Source organism: Trichogramma pretiosum, unplaced genomic scaffold (genome assembly GCF_000599845.2).
Source record: "Trichogramma pretiosum strain Unisexual culture from Peru unplaced genomic scaffold, Tpre_2.0 scaffold30, whole genome shotgun sequence".
In the NCBI taxonomy this organism is placed as follows: Eukaryota; Metazoa; Arthropoda; class Insecta; order Hymenoptera; family Trichogrammatidae; genus Trichogramma; species Trichogramma pretiosum.
The window spans coordinates 300,217-316,841 of NW_019641675.1; the positions used below are offsets into that span (position 1 = coordinate 300,217).

Below are 16,625 nucleotides of genomic sequence, written 5' to 3' on the forward strand. Positions count from 1 at the left end.
TGATTTCGACCTTCGTAGTCAGGCACAAAAACACACACACCCACACACATTTGCACACAGTTTCTTACAAGAATCGTTATTGTCTTTCTCTCCCTCGATCTCTCTCTCTCTCTCTCTCTCTCTCTCTCTCTCTCTCTATCTCTCTCGCGTACAATCAAAGACTATGTACTCGCGTTAACGAGCAAACAAGCAAGATACGTGTAGAAGTATGTATATACCTATGAAGGAGCAAGTACGCAATTGCCTTGACAGGATCGCCTCTCACGATGTCGGATAGTAAAGGTGCACACACACGTTAACGCTCGCGCCAAGTGAAAGAGAATCTTCTTCTCTTCCTCGATGTGTGCAGATGAGCGTCAGCTTTGTCGTCAGCGATGGCGGCATGCAGATTCGACGAAGCCAAAAAGAAGAAGCTCTTCGCAGGGCTGCAGCAGAGACGATCAGCACGATGGGTGACTGGCACGTATGTATATCTATACTATATATACAACTGCACACTGTATATACGATTATATATACGGCTAAGGTTTTCCAAAGGCCACGCACACGAATATACTAAAAATATATATATATAAAAGGTATGTAACACACTGAATGCACCAAACGCGCCGAACGCGCGCGCGCCTCCTCCTCGCCGTTCACTATTTCGCGCCGCTATTGCTACCTATCTTCTTATATATGCTACTTTATATACAGATGCACATGGACTAACGTTCGTGTATCTGTGTGTGTGTGTGTCTGTGTGTGTGTGTGTGTTTGGAGTGCTCTCGAGACTGCGAGTGGTGTGCTCGGCTCGGTTGTTGTACACTCTGCACGAAAGTCAAATCTGCGGGTTAGAGAGGCACGATGCTACTACTTATATGGCGCATCCCCACATACACACGTACAGACACCGATGCAGCGACTGTGCAGACACGTGAGTAAAGGTATATAGCGCGGCCGAGGAGCCAAGCGATGTAGGTAAGGTACCTTCTTCGTTGTGCAAAGCGCCTTTACTCTCACTCTAGCTCCTCTCTCGCGCGCGCGAGACGAAACGAGCGAGAGAGAGAGAGAGAGAGAGGACGATATGCGCGTGGTGGCAGCTATCGCGCAAAGGTATATGTGCAGCAGCCTATAGGCGCATAGGAGAGACGTCGTAGACATACCGATTTTGCCCGCCAACGAGAAAGAGAGAGAGAAGAGATGCCACCGACACTACTGCAGCTAACATCGACGTGTCTTATATATATTATTGTGAAAGATGCTGCAGCCGGCAGCTTTTTTACGGCCAAACGGGATCGTTATGGAATTTCGGCTAAGCGGATCGAGAGCGGCCTCCTCTCGCTCGCTCGTACGTATAATACCGATCACCGTGCTGCTGTGCAGGAAAGCGACGGCCCGCGAGCACGATAGGTATATAATATGTTTATACGCGCTCGGCGTGAATCATCGCGTCCACCCACACTCGGAGTCACAGCTATACAGCACCAGCAGTTACTTTCAGAATATGTACGTTTAACACGCGCAAGTACACACACGGCATTATAAAGTGCGCGGCTATATGTATGAAATGACCTAGCCTGTAGGCACTCTATAAGGCGCGCAATTCTTTGGCACATACCTAGGAGAGCGATTAAAACAGTGAAGGTACATTACGAAGGAGAATCCGTGATAGACCTGAAGAGAAGCTATGCATCGATGCCAATAGTTGCCGCTTGCGCTCGAGCTTATAGCTTGGCTTATAGCTAGCTGTGGCACGCGTGCAGCTCTCCGAAAGAATCTTTTGTCTATGTACACGTATGTGCAGTAGCAGTGGCAGCAGCAGCTGCACACCACTCTCTACACGCTACACCACCAGCTCCGTCTAAGGTCGTTGGAAAATTTTCTTTAAAGTTCAACCTATGGATTCTCTCTTGGCTCTCGTTCGATCCTCGCTCTTTGGCATTTATGTATGTAGATATATATAAAGTTGTGTACAATAACGTTTATCTTTTCATCTCGTCATACAGAGAGCTTATGCAGGCATATATCTTAAACACGAGCGCGCGCGTGCGCGCTCGACAATTGCACTCGATGTTAGTTACTATTTTTTTTCTTCGCTCCACTCAATAATGAGTTTATAATTTATACGACACTTGCTTATTTATACGTTTATAGGAAAAAGCTTCTGCTAAAACAATGCTTTTATCGCCGAGGCCCGCTCGAACGTTTCACTATAGCCTCTATGCATTTATATAGAATGCACGTTATAAAGTAAACTAGCTGCAGCAGATACAGATACATATTATGTATCCCGCACATCGACCAGGTAGTTTTGACGTAATAAAGTTTTGAGCTACTACTCTTTTTTTAATTGTATACAATTCGTTTGAAGAGCTCGTTCTACAGAGATGCCGAAGAGATACGCGCTGCCGACGATATATTGTAAAAGATATTGTATTTTTCGCACGATATACCTGGATTCTTCAGGAATCGTTGCCATGTGTATACGCGGCAGTTATATTACCCGTGTATAGCTGATTATAAGAAGCTAGTCAGCACTGATGATGCGCGCACTTTTTATCGGTTACGTGTATATATTCCCGAATCCATTAGATAACTGCTGTAGTCGTATAATATTCGAACGCGCCGCATACAGGCTCGAAAGCACCTTTCGTATAAATCAGCGCTTATTTTTCCTTCTGACGCGCGCGGCATACATGCAGCAGCATAGGCGCTCGGCGAGACGCATGCAGGTTGTAGTACGTAGCATTGGTATTTGTTAAATAATTACTCATCTCTTCGCGAAAATCAAATAAGAGCATCGTGTAGCTATACGTGTCTCGACGAGCTGCGGTACATATGATATTTATAATGTAAGTTTTATTATGCAACATTGCGCGCCGCGGTGCGATGCGATGTGTCGACTGGGTAACGTGTCAAGATTTCACAAGCAGCAGTTTTTCCTCATCGGGTCCGCGCAGAGAGACAAAAGCTACTTACAATATGCTCGAACACATAATGCAGAAGTATACAGCGGATCAATGTAAAAGCAATATTAGATCGCAAATGATTATGTATATATAGATCTGCTACAGATCGGATGCTGCACTTCAGTATTATTTTATTTCCAAGTCGCGGCTCGCGATCTGTATCGCATTGAACATTGTGTATAGATTTGAATTTCCTATATTACGTGTAAGCGCACCCCAGCATCTGTTTTTTCTTCTGTTTATCGACAGAATAAAATAATCGTATTATACATCTCTTCCGTTTTTCGGGCACATTTCTTCAGAAAATTATGGAATTTCGTTTATGCCTATTGACCTTACAAACTCCCCTACACACTTTCCAGATGTGCGAAATTTCATAAAGTTGAATTCCGATCGATCCATCTTGTTGCTGTATCGTTCTTTGCAACTAACAATATATGAATATTCAAACGTGATACATCAGTCGTTCCCCCTACACAGATCTCGCATAATGTACAAGACGATCGAGCGCGCAGTCACATATTGCCACTTACGCAATAACGAAACGTCTCTTCCCGTTAGCTTCCGCACACGCACTCTAGTGCACAGCCGCGGCGCATACGCTATACATGGAAAACGACTTTGAGATCGAAAGTTCCTCTTTTGCGATGTATCGGAAGAATGCATATAGCACGATGTATGCATGCATCGCGCGAATAAAGTTGAGCAAGCGACGCACGCGGTGGCAGCAGTAGCAGCTTATAGTGAGCGCTGCCTGCGCGAGATGCGTTCCAGATTGAATCCGCAATTTAGAAAGCCTGTGCAACGCGCCGTACGTATATATACGTGCACACGATCGCTTGTATATATACACACACATATAAATATAGACCGATACACATAAACGCTTCGGAGTTAAAATTATTATTATAGGCCTCGTTGGCTGTAAAAGGACGAGAGAGAATTACGCGTGAAATTTTAACGCCGAAAAACGTGATTATATTATAAGTAGGCTATGTATGCGCGCGCGATCGTAAGGTAGAATAAAAAAAAAATGCGCGGTAAAAATTGCAGCTGCAGTGCAGCGCGCACCCGCGAGCTAATCCCGCGAATGATTGCTCCTACGCGAGTGGTGCAGCTCAGCGAGATTTTTCCATCATTTTGCGGCAATTCTGAAATTGGCCTCGCCGGGCCGCGTCGTGCGCGGAATGTTCGCGCGAGTACGATGACACGCGTTTTCGAAATATCGCCGCAACTATATGTGTGTATCTGTACATACGCCTATAGGGACTATAACGTATGACTGGGAATGCGCTCACCAGTTCATATACGTACAGTATCGTTTTGGAATTAATTACAAAAAATCGTAGCGCGAGCACAGATAATGCACAATGATGTATTCATAATACGCGAAACGATTTAGAAATTCATATTTCTATGGCACCGAAGGAAGGAGAGGCGAGCTCGAAAGAGAGAAAACTTTCTCGAGTGGGTTTTTTCCGCGTGGATCCCTTATAATCGTCGTCGCGCTCGGGCAAACTCAAGCTAGTAGGTTCTGCATTGCAGATAATGTATATGAAATAATGCACTGCCACCCATACGAGAGACTATCGCTGCATGACCATTGAGAATATCCGCGGCGCAGCCTCTATTCAGAATGAGCAAATTAACTGCGCAGATAATCTCAAAATTACACACGTATATTTATATGTGGTATAAGCCCAATGCTGCTGCGGCGCGGCAAAAAACTTCCGATTCATGCGAGATAGCCCCGGTGCAGCCAAGTTGACACAGGAGGATATTTATAAGATTGCATACACACACACACACTCACACACACGCTCATGGAATAGAATATCAAAAGCAAATGCAGCACGCGACCAAACAAAAACGTGCAAAGCTCGCGAGGATTTGCTGCAGGCATATATTTATTATATATATGTTGTAAAGAGAACCCACGGCGAGAGAAAGCGAAGCTTATACGATGGAGGTGATGAATCGTGCATATAGCGTATATTTATATATTGACTTTGTTAGAGGAAAAAAAAAAGATGCACACGATACCAAGATTTTAAATATTCGATAAAACTCTGAAGGGCATTGATTTGAATACATTTCAAATCGTCAAGTCTTTCGTTCTGCTTTTCACTATCCTCGAATACTTCTTCTTCGTTTACTTCAAATTTTCACAAATACTACGATTGTATACGAAAAAAACTGATTTCAATGAAGTAATCCTTTATAAATTAAAATTATAAAATACATACGTAATATATGGTAAATTGGTTAAATGCACATGTAATAAGTATAAAGACTATCCCCGCATGCGCAGAAACGTTGTATCGAGACCAATGGAAATCTTTTTCGTTCATCTAATCCACCTGAGCATCAGTAAAATCAGGATTAGTAATATACCCATTAAAGGGTATATGTATATAAACTGTGGAAGAAAAATATAAGTCGGCCGCATAACTCGCTACATAATACGAGTACAGGTATACGCATTCGATCGTCTATGCTGTACATGCGCGTTTACATTCGAACCCTACATCCCGGTGTTCCCGTTTAATTGAATCATACGTATATTGATATTTAACATTAATTGGAATCGTGAGTTCGTACATAATAATGAGTTTATATAAAAAAAAGCTCGCCTCCAACTCGCTTCTACGTAGGTAAATTGAGCCACGCAATATTCAATTAGATCGAAGGCACAATCGAATGACGAAAGCATTAGCATGTTAGATATTATTCCGGGTATCATCCGCCATGCACGGTAGAATATAATTTTATCCTCACGGCAGCGTATAATTTGTCATTTTATTTCCAATGGCATTCTACAAGTCTACACAAGTTTCCAAAATAAAACAAACAATTCACACTTGACAGGGTGCGGATGCGTTTTTTTCCTGTAGTACAAGTGCTTGTAATAAATGCATATTAGGTAACGCGCGCGAATACAACGGACCAGATTTAAGGTATACGCGTAAGTTGGAATGATGTAGAGCGAGATTCGTATATTATGAGTGTGTTAATGTATTCAGTATTATATATTGTTACAGTTATTTCTCAATTTTACAAGTGCCGTTTGCTGCGTGCGAATTATGCATTAAAATATACACTTGAACCGTGCCTCTATGGAGCAATAGGCGGCATTTGTCCACGTGTACAGAGAGAATAATTTGACTTTCCTTATTATTGTCAACGTTGTACGGGCATGTCATCACAATTTATCTCGTATTGTTCTCACTTCATCAAAGAACGATAAAAGCCTCCGAAAAAAAATCTAATAACCCGTCTTTATTAACCCAGATTTATCTCTCATGCAGCCGAATCTTCGTCGCAGACCGATTTTCGAGGTAATCTCCTTTTTTCTTTTTGCCTTTTTTAATTTTGCAAAAAAATCGCATCGGATAATTTTCGCCAGCTCGCCTCTTGGCACTAATAACACATTGTGCTCACCTCGCTGCATCAAGCCAGCTAGAGCTCCCTCATGTGAATTAGGATGTTTGTTCGTGTCTTTCAACAATGAAGCTCGCGCCGCGCGTACTCGCTGGCTGGCTATACGTATATATACTAATGAATTTCTTTCCGAAATACGCTCATTGTATTGTCAAAGTCTGTCTTTGGATATCATCAGACTATGCCCAGTTTTTTTTTTCATTCGCCAAGAATGTCACTCTGTCTCTGTCTTTCTCTCTATCTCTTACTCTCTCTCCAAAAGTTCTACTGCTGCTGCAGCCTGTGCTCTCGTTACAAAATCATCCACACGACGCGCCATATGCACTTCCATTGTATTCATAATTAAAGTTTTTTTTTGCCGAGACATATCTACGCCCGTGTATATGATGCGAGAGCCAAAACCGCGAGCTAATAAAAATTCGATAAATCACGGATAAAAATGGTTTATGCAATCTTTTCTGCTCGCTCGCATAATCAAACATTCTATCGCGCGCGTATCATTTGTCAAAATCAAAAGCATCTCGCGCATTATACATGTATAGGTATTATATAGGTGCACGCGCTCTTGCGCGTTGTATTTATAAAGCCATCATCGTCATCATTCAAAAGTGTCGAGTCGCGCGCGTACGTAAGTATGTTAACAAGCACACACAAGCACAGTACGATCATCTGCCTTGTATAATACGCGTGCCTATGCTGCATAATGCTGTATTCCTCGAGCATAAGTCATCCTCATACTATACCTATACCTCGTCGATGAGCCTCGTGGCGCTCGCGCGAAAAAATTCACAAATACGCACGTTATTATAACGAGCCATTTGACACTTTCACCCAGCGAGCGTCATATACGCGGCGGCCTGTATGGCATGCATTTATATGGAAGCCTTTTTGGCCGAGAGTAAAAGAAAGAGAGAGAGAGAGAGAGAGAGAGAGAGAACAATGTAACAAAACGATTTCGTAGATCATAATATAACACTGTCGCAAGCATAAGAAACGTTTTGTAACGAGAGCGATGCATGGAAACGAGAGTGCATATAAGGATCGAACGACGTCTTAGCAGCTTTATAATATTCGATACATGTATGAGTGTACGTGTTGGTGTTCATGGGTATATATATGTAGTTTTTATAAGCTGGCAGAGTCTCGATGACGATATATTTTATGGATGCAGAGAGGTGAAAGCTCTTGAGAATCTTCCAGGAAAATAATATTTAAATTTTTAAACGCTGCTGCTGCTTTTTTCATACTTTCCACACTGATATGCACGGAACCGGCATTGAAATGCGCACGAACGAATGGTATATATAACATAATACTTGCAAAGTATTATCGTAAACTTTTATTCTCTGAATTTTCTAAAAATGTGCAAGGAAATACAATTTTACATATGCAATATTTATAAGTGAATATGATTAATAGTGAAAACGATACAAGAGTCGTAGAAATTGATCAGCGTCTTGCGAGTCGCGCACAGCATCGATGTATAATTGCTGACACGAAGCTGACTCACCGACTAATTAAATACATGTACAGTTAGATCTGCATACAATGTACGCGTAAATCCAATTAAAAACTATGCATTTAAATGTTGGAACCGACGAACGTAATGTACAGAAAACAAGTCGCGTTTACCAGTGTCCCATCCTTCCTTTATGGTTAAGAAAAAAATCGTTGGATTATAAAAATATATAATATAAGGAGCGACAGAGGGAAGAAGGAGAAGAAGAAAAAGGAGAACATTAGCATAATTATGGCAGTTGCTGCAAGTTGCGCCATTATTATTCCATTGTCCAATGATGAAAATGAAGAAGTGCACAACGTCGGTGGCGGCTGTGCACACGTTGATATGCATAAAATTCGAATTTTGCCAAGCGGCGTCGAGTTTGAGCTATAATGCGACGTTAGTTGCCTACTGCTGTGTTCCATTTCTTTTCTTTTTTTTTTTTTTTTGCGAAATCTGCACATACATCCACTCACGCTGTCGAGAGAGACCGCCGGAATCATTACTATCGACGTACGAATCCAGCGTTGTGCAGTATGTGATGGATTTTTTCACGTGGGATCTTGTCGCTTTCTCGGTCGGTTACCTGCCACAGAAAATTACGCTCATATTACGTGGCTAATTATTTTTTTTTATGCACATGCCAGCTGCACTACGACAGGCACATTTTTTAATACAAGCGCTTAACACCTAATAAATATTACGGCTATATGCGAGTGTATGTAAGTGTGCTCATGTGCGGTTATATCGGGCATTGGTACAGTTTTCAGTTTCGTAATGTTGTATTTTGTTAGTTTTAAGCCACTCGGGAATGATATTATTTGTCAGCTTTATGCTGCAATTTGAATATTCGCAACGAGCCGCCGAGCTTTTAAAAGTAGAGCAGAGTTTTCTCGAAAGAGGCAAAAAAAAGAGAGAAATAAATAAGTTTGCTAATACCTGTCCGACTTTTAAGCAGGTATAACGATAAAAGTTAGAATTATAACATTTCTCGACGGATCTTTGCGGCTTATATATAGACACAATCGACGCGAGCTCTAGCTGAATGAAATTCAACGGTGAATTTTTGTAACCTCCTGTGAGCATAAACGTAGCCAAAGTCATATCGAGTTCATATTATACAACGATGCTCGCTGTATCAAAGTAGTTGGAGCGCACACGAGCATGGTAGTTTTGAAATTTTATGGTGCGAGGTCAAAACACACAAAACAGCAACAGCATTATATCTGCCGGAGAGGCGCACAAATTGCAAAAAAGAGGAAACGAAAGCGAGAGATGGTAATCGAGGTTTTTTTAAATTTAGTTCGTCTCAAAGAAGAAAACATTTTTTCTCATAATGACCACACCACTTGTACTTGGCTAAAAAACATGTGTAATTATGTCACCTAGTAGTTTTTTTATGTTACCGTGTTTAAGCTTATGGTAGCCGTGGACGTAGTATCACGAGGGATTTACATAAAGTATTTTAATTATAAAATCAAACAAAATCAAGTTTTCCGAAAAAATAAATTAAAATTCCGCTTATTCAATATCTTGCTTTATCGTTTTTTTTCTCATTGAGTGCAGTCATAAAATGCTAATATTTATTTTACTTCCGTGATCGATCAAACGAAATATATAATAAAAAATTTACTTTCAGCAAAACTCAAGCGCATGATGAAAACTGTAAGTGAAAAAGTGAAACATTGATGCACATCTCGCGGCGGTGCGCTCGAATACTTTGGCAACTGCCTCTCGTCAAGGATACACACTCACCAATCCCTCCTTGTAACCGAACCAAGAGGGTTCGGCGAGCGACGCAGCTATATGAGGATTCTTGTAAAAATCATTTCTCAGGTAATCGGGCAGCGAAGCCTCCATCGCGGCGTTGGCAAGTACCGCTGGATGCTGCAGTTGGAATGCATTTTCCTGCACGTAATACAACGGCACGGCCGAGCAAACACCCAAAATAGCTAACGATGCAATGATTCGAATCATGGTTGTAGAGCTGTGTCTATATAGGAAATAATTATTTGTATTTTATATATTTTTCGAAGAGTTTTAGATGTGCATGCAGAAGTGCAATGAATATTTCTTTATAAAACAAATAAATATAATTCCCCTCACTACATTATCGACGATAAAATGTGGGTATATTACGAAACGACAAATAGCGCGCTTAGGTTGGATCAGATTTATGATGCATTCCAGGTGAAGGAAAATATTTTATCGAGATTCGAAAAATAATGAGCCTTATTTATCTCGATAAACATCAAAGTTATGAAGTTATTAACGATTCGTAATATTAATAAGCACTCGATTGGCCGATTAAAATTACTCGTGTAGATACAAGTAATGACTCCTGGACAAGAGAGAAAAAAATTGATTGAAAATCTTTTTAACGTTTAACGATCCCCAAATGGAAAAGGCGCGCATATAATGATAAATGACAAAACCGCAAGTTTTAATAAACGTGGAAGTTCAGCGCGCCGCGCGTGCGGGATCTCTTTATAATAGAGAAATAGCCGCCTGTGCTCTCGCGCGCGCACGACGCGTATGCGCGGGTGAATTCGCGAAACCTCTAACTTTTGGCGCGCGCGCGGGCACACACACGCGCAGAGACTCTGAACATTCACTTTCGCATCCTACGTGACTTTCTTACACGCGTGTATATAATAACTTATGGTCGCGTCGGCCAATGGCACATTGTCTTTTCGCATTCGAGTCTTATTGCCTCTGGTGTATGTGTGCGTGTATGTATGAGTGTAGGAAACGCGTGCGCGCGCGTACTACACAGTGCAGACCGACGGTGGCCAGCACGCGCGAGGTGAACGGCTTATCGCGTTGCTTCCTTTTTTCATCGGGCAAAAACGCGTATCCGTCTTTTATTCTTTGACAGGTATACGCGCAGCACTACATGAGGTAGCCGCGAGATGGTACAAGCTGATTTTACGTAACACGCGCTGTTTTGCGATGACCGAGCGATGATTGTGCGCGAAAACCATAAGTGAGATTCATTAATGTAGGCTAAATAGCTTTTTTTAACTTTTTTTAAGAGTAATTAGTTTCTTCGAGATTACATTTCAAGGTTTATCGGTGTTTTCGATGTTACGATACAATTTTACTCTTTTCCGAGTTATGAGGTCTTAAATTGGTGATTATCAATTTATCAATTTATACCAATCTATTCGTTATTACGCATGAATGACATCGCTCCTGATAAATAGATTATAATTAATAGGAATTGAAATTCCGAAGAAATATTCATTGAACTCTGTATTTAAATGATAAAATTCACACTTGCATACTTTTGTACATAAAAACACTCGACACACAATATAATGGCGCGTACTTTCACTTTCCAATTGCTGCCTCGTTGGCTATATGAAACTCTGCATGCAGCCGCTGTGGCAGGATATTTGCAAATGCCGAATTAATTTCGAGTGTCCGGCACGTTTTTTGTGACTAATTACGCCTGCAAGAAGCCACCGTGTAAACCTGCAACGAGGAGCAAATTCGACAATTGCGGTGATTTTAAATACGAGGAGATTGACTTGTAAGCGCGAGAGAGTCGAGTTTGATGTATGCACGCGGCACGCACTGCCGAACGAAAAAGTTTGAAACTGGCAAGAAGTTCCGCCTTCGACGGTCTCTTATATACACGAACGAAACGAACCAGTATATACCAGTAGGAAGTGTATCAGTGGTCCAAAAAGCCTTGAATGCTTATACAAAGAGGAGGGACGCGTACACACAGGAGCATATGAGAGAATTACGCGTGGTGCGCTTTACTTGCAGAACTGAGTCAAGGGTGCGATATTGAGAATATGGATTTTTTACCTGACATTGGTGATTCACTTGTAGCAAGTGTCCTTGCCATTGATCAAGAAACAGAGATCGAAATAGAAAGACTCATCGATCATAATTGCTGTTGGCTTTGATTGGTCACTATACATCAAATATGCCATCGAAAATACAATAAGAATCGTCCCAAAAAACAAAAATATTCCCATAACCGTGGTCTTTTACTTATATAATTTTATTTTTACTTTGCCACTTGCAGATTTACAGATAAAAGTACTCGCCATCTAGCGGTGAAAACTAACTTTAATTTTTATTGAATTTCCGTACTTTTTTCGTGCAATTAACGAAAACTATAAATCAATATAAAAACATTAATTTTCGATCAAAAAGTTTAAATTTGAGTTAAGAATTGAATCTGTTTTTTTTTGTTTTTCTTAAAGAAAATGTATATGACTGCATTTTTATGAATTTTTGTGCAGTTGATGTAAAAAAATAAATCAGTCCTGATACATTAATTGTCAACAAATTAAGATTTTATTTAAAAGTATTTTAAAATTTTTATCTTCATCGTTTGAGATGCTGATTAAAATCAAGTATTTAAAAAAATGAATTAAACAGTATTTATAATATAGTAAAAAATGATTTTTTTAAATTATACAGGTAGGTTGATCAAAGGAAAAATCGTCCAAATTTTTCATTTTACATTTTATTACCTAATCAAATGTATTTTTACTTATAATTTCATGTTACAATCTATATCTATTACGATATACAAACGATAACGTGATTTCGTCGAATGCATTATATAAAGATCGTCATTTTTTTTTGTCTTATTTTTGTTTTTCTTTATTTTATTTTCTTAAAAAAACAACAAAAACGAAAAAATGTCATGAGGTTTTTCTTTTTTAACAATAAAGTTGTGTATAGCATCGTGAAGAGTATAATATATTTATAATCTCGAGTCAGAGGCGATCATAAAACACGTGTGTGCGTGTCTGTATTTGTGTAAGAGTATCGATGTCTTCCCTCTCAATGCACAATTCATCAGTCTCCCAATCTTATACTCTATAAATTTTAATAAAATGTATTTTTTTTTTTGTTAATTTTCCTCTAATTTTTTATATAAATCAATTTCGCCTGAAAAAAATTCAGACAATAATACATCAGAAAAATTTTTAATAATTACGCTTTATAAAAAAAATAAACGCAATTACTTTCGTATCATTTTTTCTTCAATTGCAGTGTGTTAATACAAATAACGTGTTTTGGTATGGAATTATTAATATCAGAAAATCTAATGAATCGGTAGTTATAACCCTTATGGTTGTACTTAATGATTAGCACTGTAGCTCCACAGTTTCTAATGATGCGGATTAAACAATGCAATAATGTCGTAAAAACTTGTCGTTTTTTTCAATCTCCAATCGTCAAATTGATTGCCAGATTCATTATTAATTTTTCCGGCTTTCTGCAGCTTTTTCATGAAACCTTAAAAGAAACTCTCTTTCGATTGAGAATCGCGATATGGAACAAATGGTAAAATGAGAAGCAAATCAGAGGAGCAAAATGTTGACGTTTTATGTGTATATAAATATACTTATGTTTCACGTGTACGTATGTGCATTGAATGATCATCCTCCATTGGTACTGTATGGCCTTATTTTTACACTCTTTTGAAATCCCGCGCTTATATTCAACTATATAAGATTTCTAGATGCTCGATTACATTACCAAACATCTTTGCTATGAAACTTTGGATGTTGCCACAAAGTTTTATCCGATTTCCTCTCCTTCAATTATACATGACATCGAAATTTATATATATATATATATGCATATAAAGATCACTCCTTTCACTGATTTTTTTTATTCGTGCATAATATTTACAATCTATCATTGTACAACACGTGTGCCCATATTCAATATCGTATGCGCACACGTGCCCGTGAACGTGTGGTGTATAATATAAGCAAAGAGATTGAGGATTTCATGAAAAAGGGGCGAAAAAATCGGCATAAGTTACAATAATTCTTTTTATAGAAAAGCATATCTGTGTACGTACTTTATATTTTTATAATATAAAAATGCTTCGACACGACTGCTGCGTTCGCGTTCTAAATTCGACGAGATTAATATTTTTTTTTTCTTATTCTTTGCCATTTTTTCATGCTTTTGTCATTTCTCTCATTTTTAATTTTGCATCAATTCATCAGTGAAAATATTAATACCATATGAATTGAAAATAACAAACTTTTCGAACTACTTTACAGTATAAAAAGACTATACAGGTGATAATGAATTTTTATTTTTAATTTATCAATTAATATAATTCAACATATATTACACATGAAACGTTTCTTAAAGGCTCTTTTTAACTCTTCACTCTCTTCATTTTGGATGGACTAAAAGAATAAGAGTGAAAAGTCAAGATAAATCAGCAATGCAACTCTGGTAGTTTTTTTTTAAATGTACAACGTTTATTTTAAAGAGTCCAGTGTACTTCATGTTTCTGCAATAATCTGGAAAACCCGTAAAGATTCTCATGAATTTTTTAGTACGTTTTTCATGCTTGCGCAAGGTAACAACCCAAACACTTTTATTAATGCACGAAAACGTAAAAATAAGTGGCAAAGAACTTCTGTAAGCGTGAGAAATATCGATTCGATTCAGAGTCGTAATTTTGAAAAGTTCACTCGAAATTTGTTCTCTCTCAAGCGAGTGCACGAATGTTAGGATGAAATAAAAAAATCTCACGTGGGTTGACATTCATTTGGTTGCTCATTTCATGTTTAATACATATATAACGGCTTGTTGCTCCTCCCAACATCAAAAATCGTATGCTGCTGGGACCAGCTCAGCCAAATCTAATAATATTTTTTTCACCATTTTCATTTCATCATTTTTTTCTCGTTAACTTACTTTAAAAAATAGCGTAAACGGCACTGTATTTAGGAAGAAGCAAAATACACGTTACATTCTCATTATCGTTGACAAACTATTTATACTTAATATAGTAATCATTTTTTTTAATTTCTCTTCTCAGCCATCCCTTGTATCTCGAAAAAATTCTCATGTGTGTGTTTAATACGTTGTTTCTTGCTGTGTAATCATATTCATGTTCAATAGTTATAATATCATAATGAATGCTTATATATCGATTTATAAGTCACGTAATCTGTATTATCGCTAATTTTTTTATACAACACGAGAATCTACGATGTATACACACTTAATAATCGCTTTTTCTTTCGTTTTGACCCAAAACGTTTGCACGCAATCAATTGAAACTCTTATGTCGTAGGCAAAAATTTTCTTTTTCTCCATCTTATTTTTCACTATACAAGCACGAAGACAAAGTCGATATCCGACGCATCCCGAGTCTAAAATGTTTTCGACAATCTAGTTTTATGTTTTATGTACACTGTAGTTGACAAAGAAAGGCGTGATTATATTTTAATCGAAATTGCGTTATACAGCCTCCGTCAATTCCACGTTGAATAGATATAATGTCAGTTAGATACACATGATTATATTTACGTGTAAACTCTATCGAATTCGTGTAAACGCCTCGGAACTCGGCTTCGTCTTCGATTCAATTATTTGCGCATTCAGAAAGTTATATCACTAAAACGTATTTATAATATTTATAATGTATCATAATTATATCGTGTAGCTGTATACAAACTGGATAAAACTTCGTACTTCATTTTTTTTCTTTGGCTACTCAAAATCACGCACATAATGTATAACATCAAAAACTCACCTGCATTCTTTGAACAAAAAAAGACTACGTACCTATTTACTTTTAATTTACATCTTGAAGATTTTTTGCAATTTTAATCAGATATAAATCAACTTTTTCTCGTAACTTTGTTTTTCATTTTTCATTCAATGTTGATTACACGTACTTGTATGATATACAAGTATATATACCTCTAACTAAGCTAGACTCCGACGGAAAAATATATTTATAAAAAGTTTTTAATCCCATAATAATATTCATCATCATTATCGTCGTTGCACTTTCATCCACGAGTGAAAATGCCATTTTACATTATATCGCATATATGTATGTATATAATTATATGTTTTCAATTTATATACAAAATATACATACACATATTCTATATTTTGCACGTATTTATAGTATTTATATTTTCGTGTATATTATAGGTTTTTCAAGCGTTCTATTTTAATTTAATCACTACTGATAATCTCTACTTAAATAACTAAGCTCACGCCCATGGATTTTTTGTTTATTTCTTTAAAACGCATACAAGATTCATCAACCTCTTTTGCTTCAACAAGTGAACTCTCTCTTTTTTATGGTTTCCGTTTACACGATTTTTGTTACATATTCAACTTGGCGATCAAAAATGGGCGAAAATTAGTTGAATCAGAGCGACGTCTCATGTGCCTTTGTTTATAACATTAATGACGTTGTTGTGGATGGAATCCGTTACTTTTTTCTGATCTTCAATGAGACAGACAATTTTTCGTTAACTTTTTTTATAAATATTATCATTTCATAACGTGAGCGTTGCTCTGTTTCAATAATTATTTATTTTAAGTACTGAATTTTGAAAAGGATCTTTTCAACTTCGTAAAAGTGCATACAAATCATTATTAATGTAGAGTAATCAAAAAAGACCTTCTTAACTACATTTAGTAAGGGTAGACGTTCATTTATCATATCAATTGATTAATTTGTGCGTTATTCGAAGTAACAAGTAAAGGAGCTCAAGTAAAAAAGCTTTTTTTTTTAAATTGTAATAATGTTAGTTTTATCTACAACTCAATCTTCCGTTATGGAAAATATTGCAAGGTTTTCATTGTCTCTTGGAATTCGTGGATAAAATAAAAGGTTAATGAAAATTAAAAAAACAACTCACTTCAGCATTAAATAAAAGTCATTATTATAATTTAATAACTTAAATTAATAAACAATA

The 16,625-nt window shown here is 37.8% G+C and overlaps 1 protein-coding gene across 2 annotated transcripts; it reads right to left on the reverse strand.

Moving 5' to 3' along the window:
• Nucleotides 1-8,398: 8,398 nt before the first annotated feature.
• On the reverse strand, nt 8,399-11,479 carry LOC106653122. 2 transcript variants are annotated; one of them, XM_014372379.1, is made up of 3 exons: nt 11,225-11,479; nt 9,649-9,886; nt 8,399-8,479 (listed from the first exon to the last, which is right to left on the reverse strand). In XM_014372379.1, exons 2-3 carry the CDS (start codon nt 9,868-9,870, stop codon nt 8,399-8,401), a joined length of 303 nt encoding a protein of 100 aa, XP_014227865.1. In that variant the 5' UTR covers nt 9,871-9,886; nt 11,225-11,479. The 2 variants fall into 2 exon arrangements, with proteins under 2 accessions (XP_014227865.1, XP_014227864.1); XM_014372378.1 differs by having other exon boundaries at nt 11,181-11,479.
• Between the last annotated feature and the right edge of the window lie 5,146 nt (nt 11,480-16,625).

Coding starts and splice junctions, on each gene's coding strand:
- LOC106653122 (XM_014372379.1), bottom strand. CDS start 9,870: ATGATTCGAATCATTGCATCGTTAGCTATTTTGGGTGTTTGCTCGGCC. Junction 8,480..9,648: donor TCGGTTACAAGGAGGGATTG/GTGAGTGTGTAT, acceptor TTTCTGTGGCAG/GTAACCGACCGAGAAAGCGA.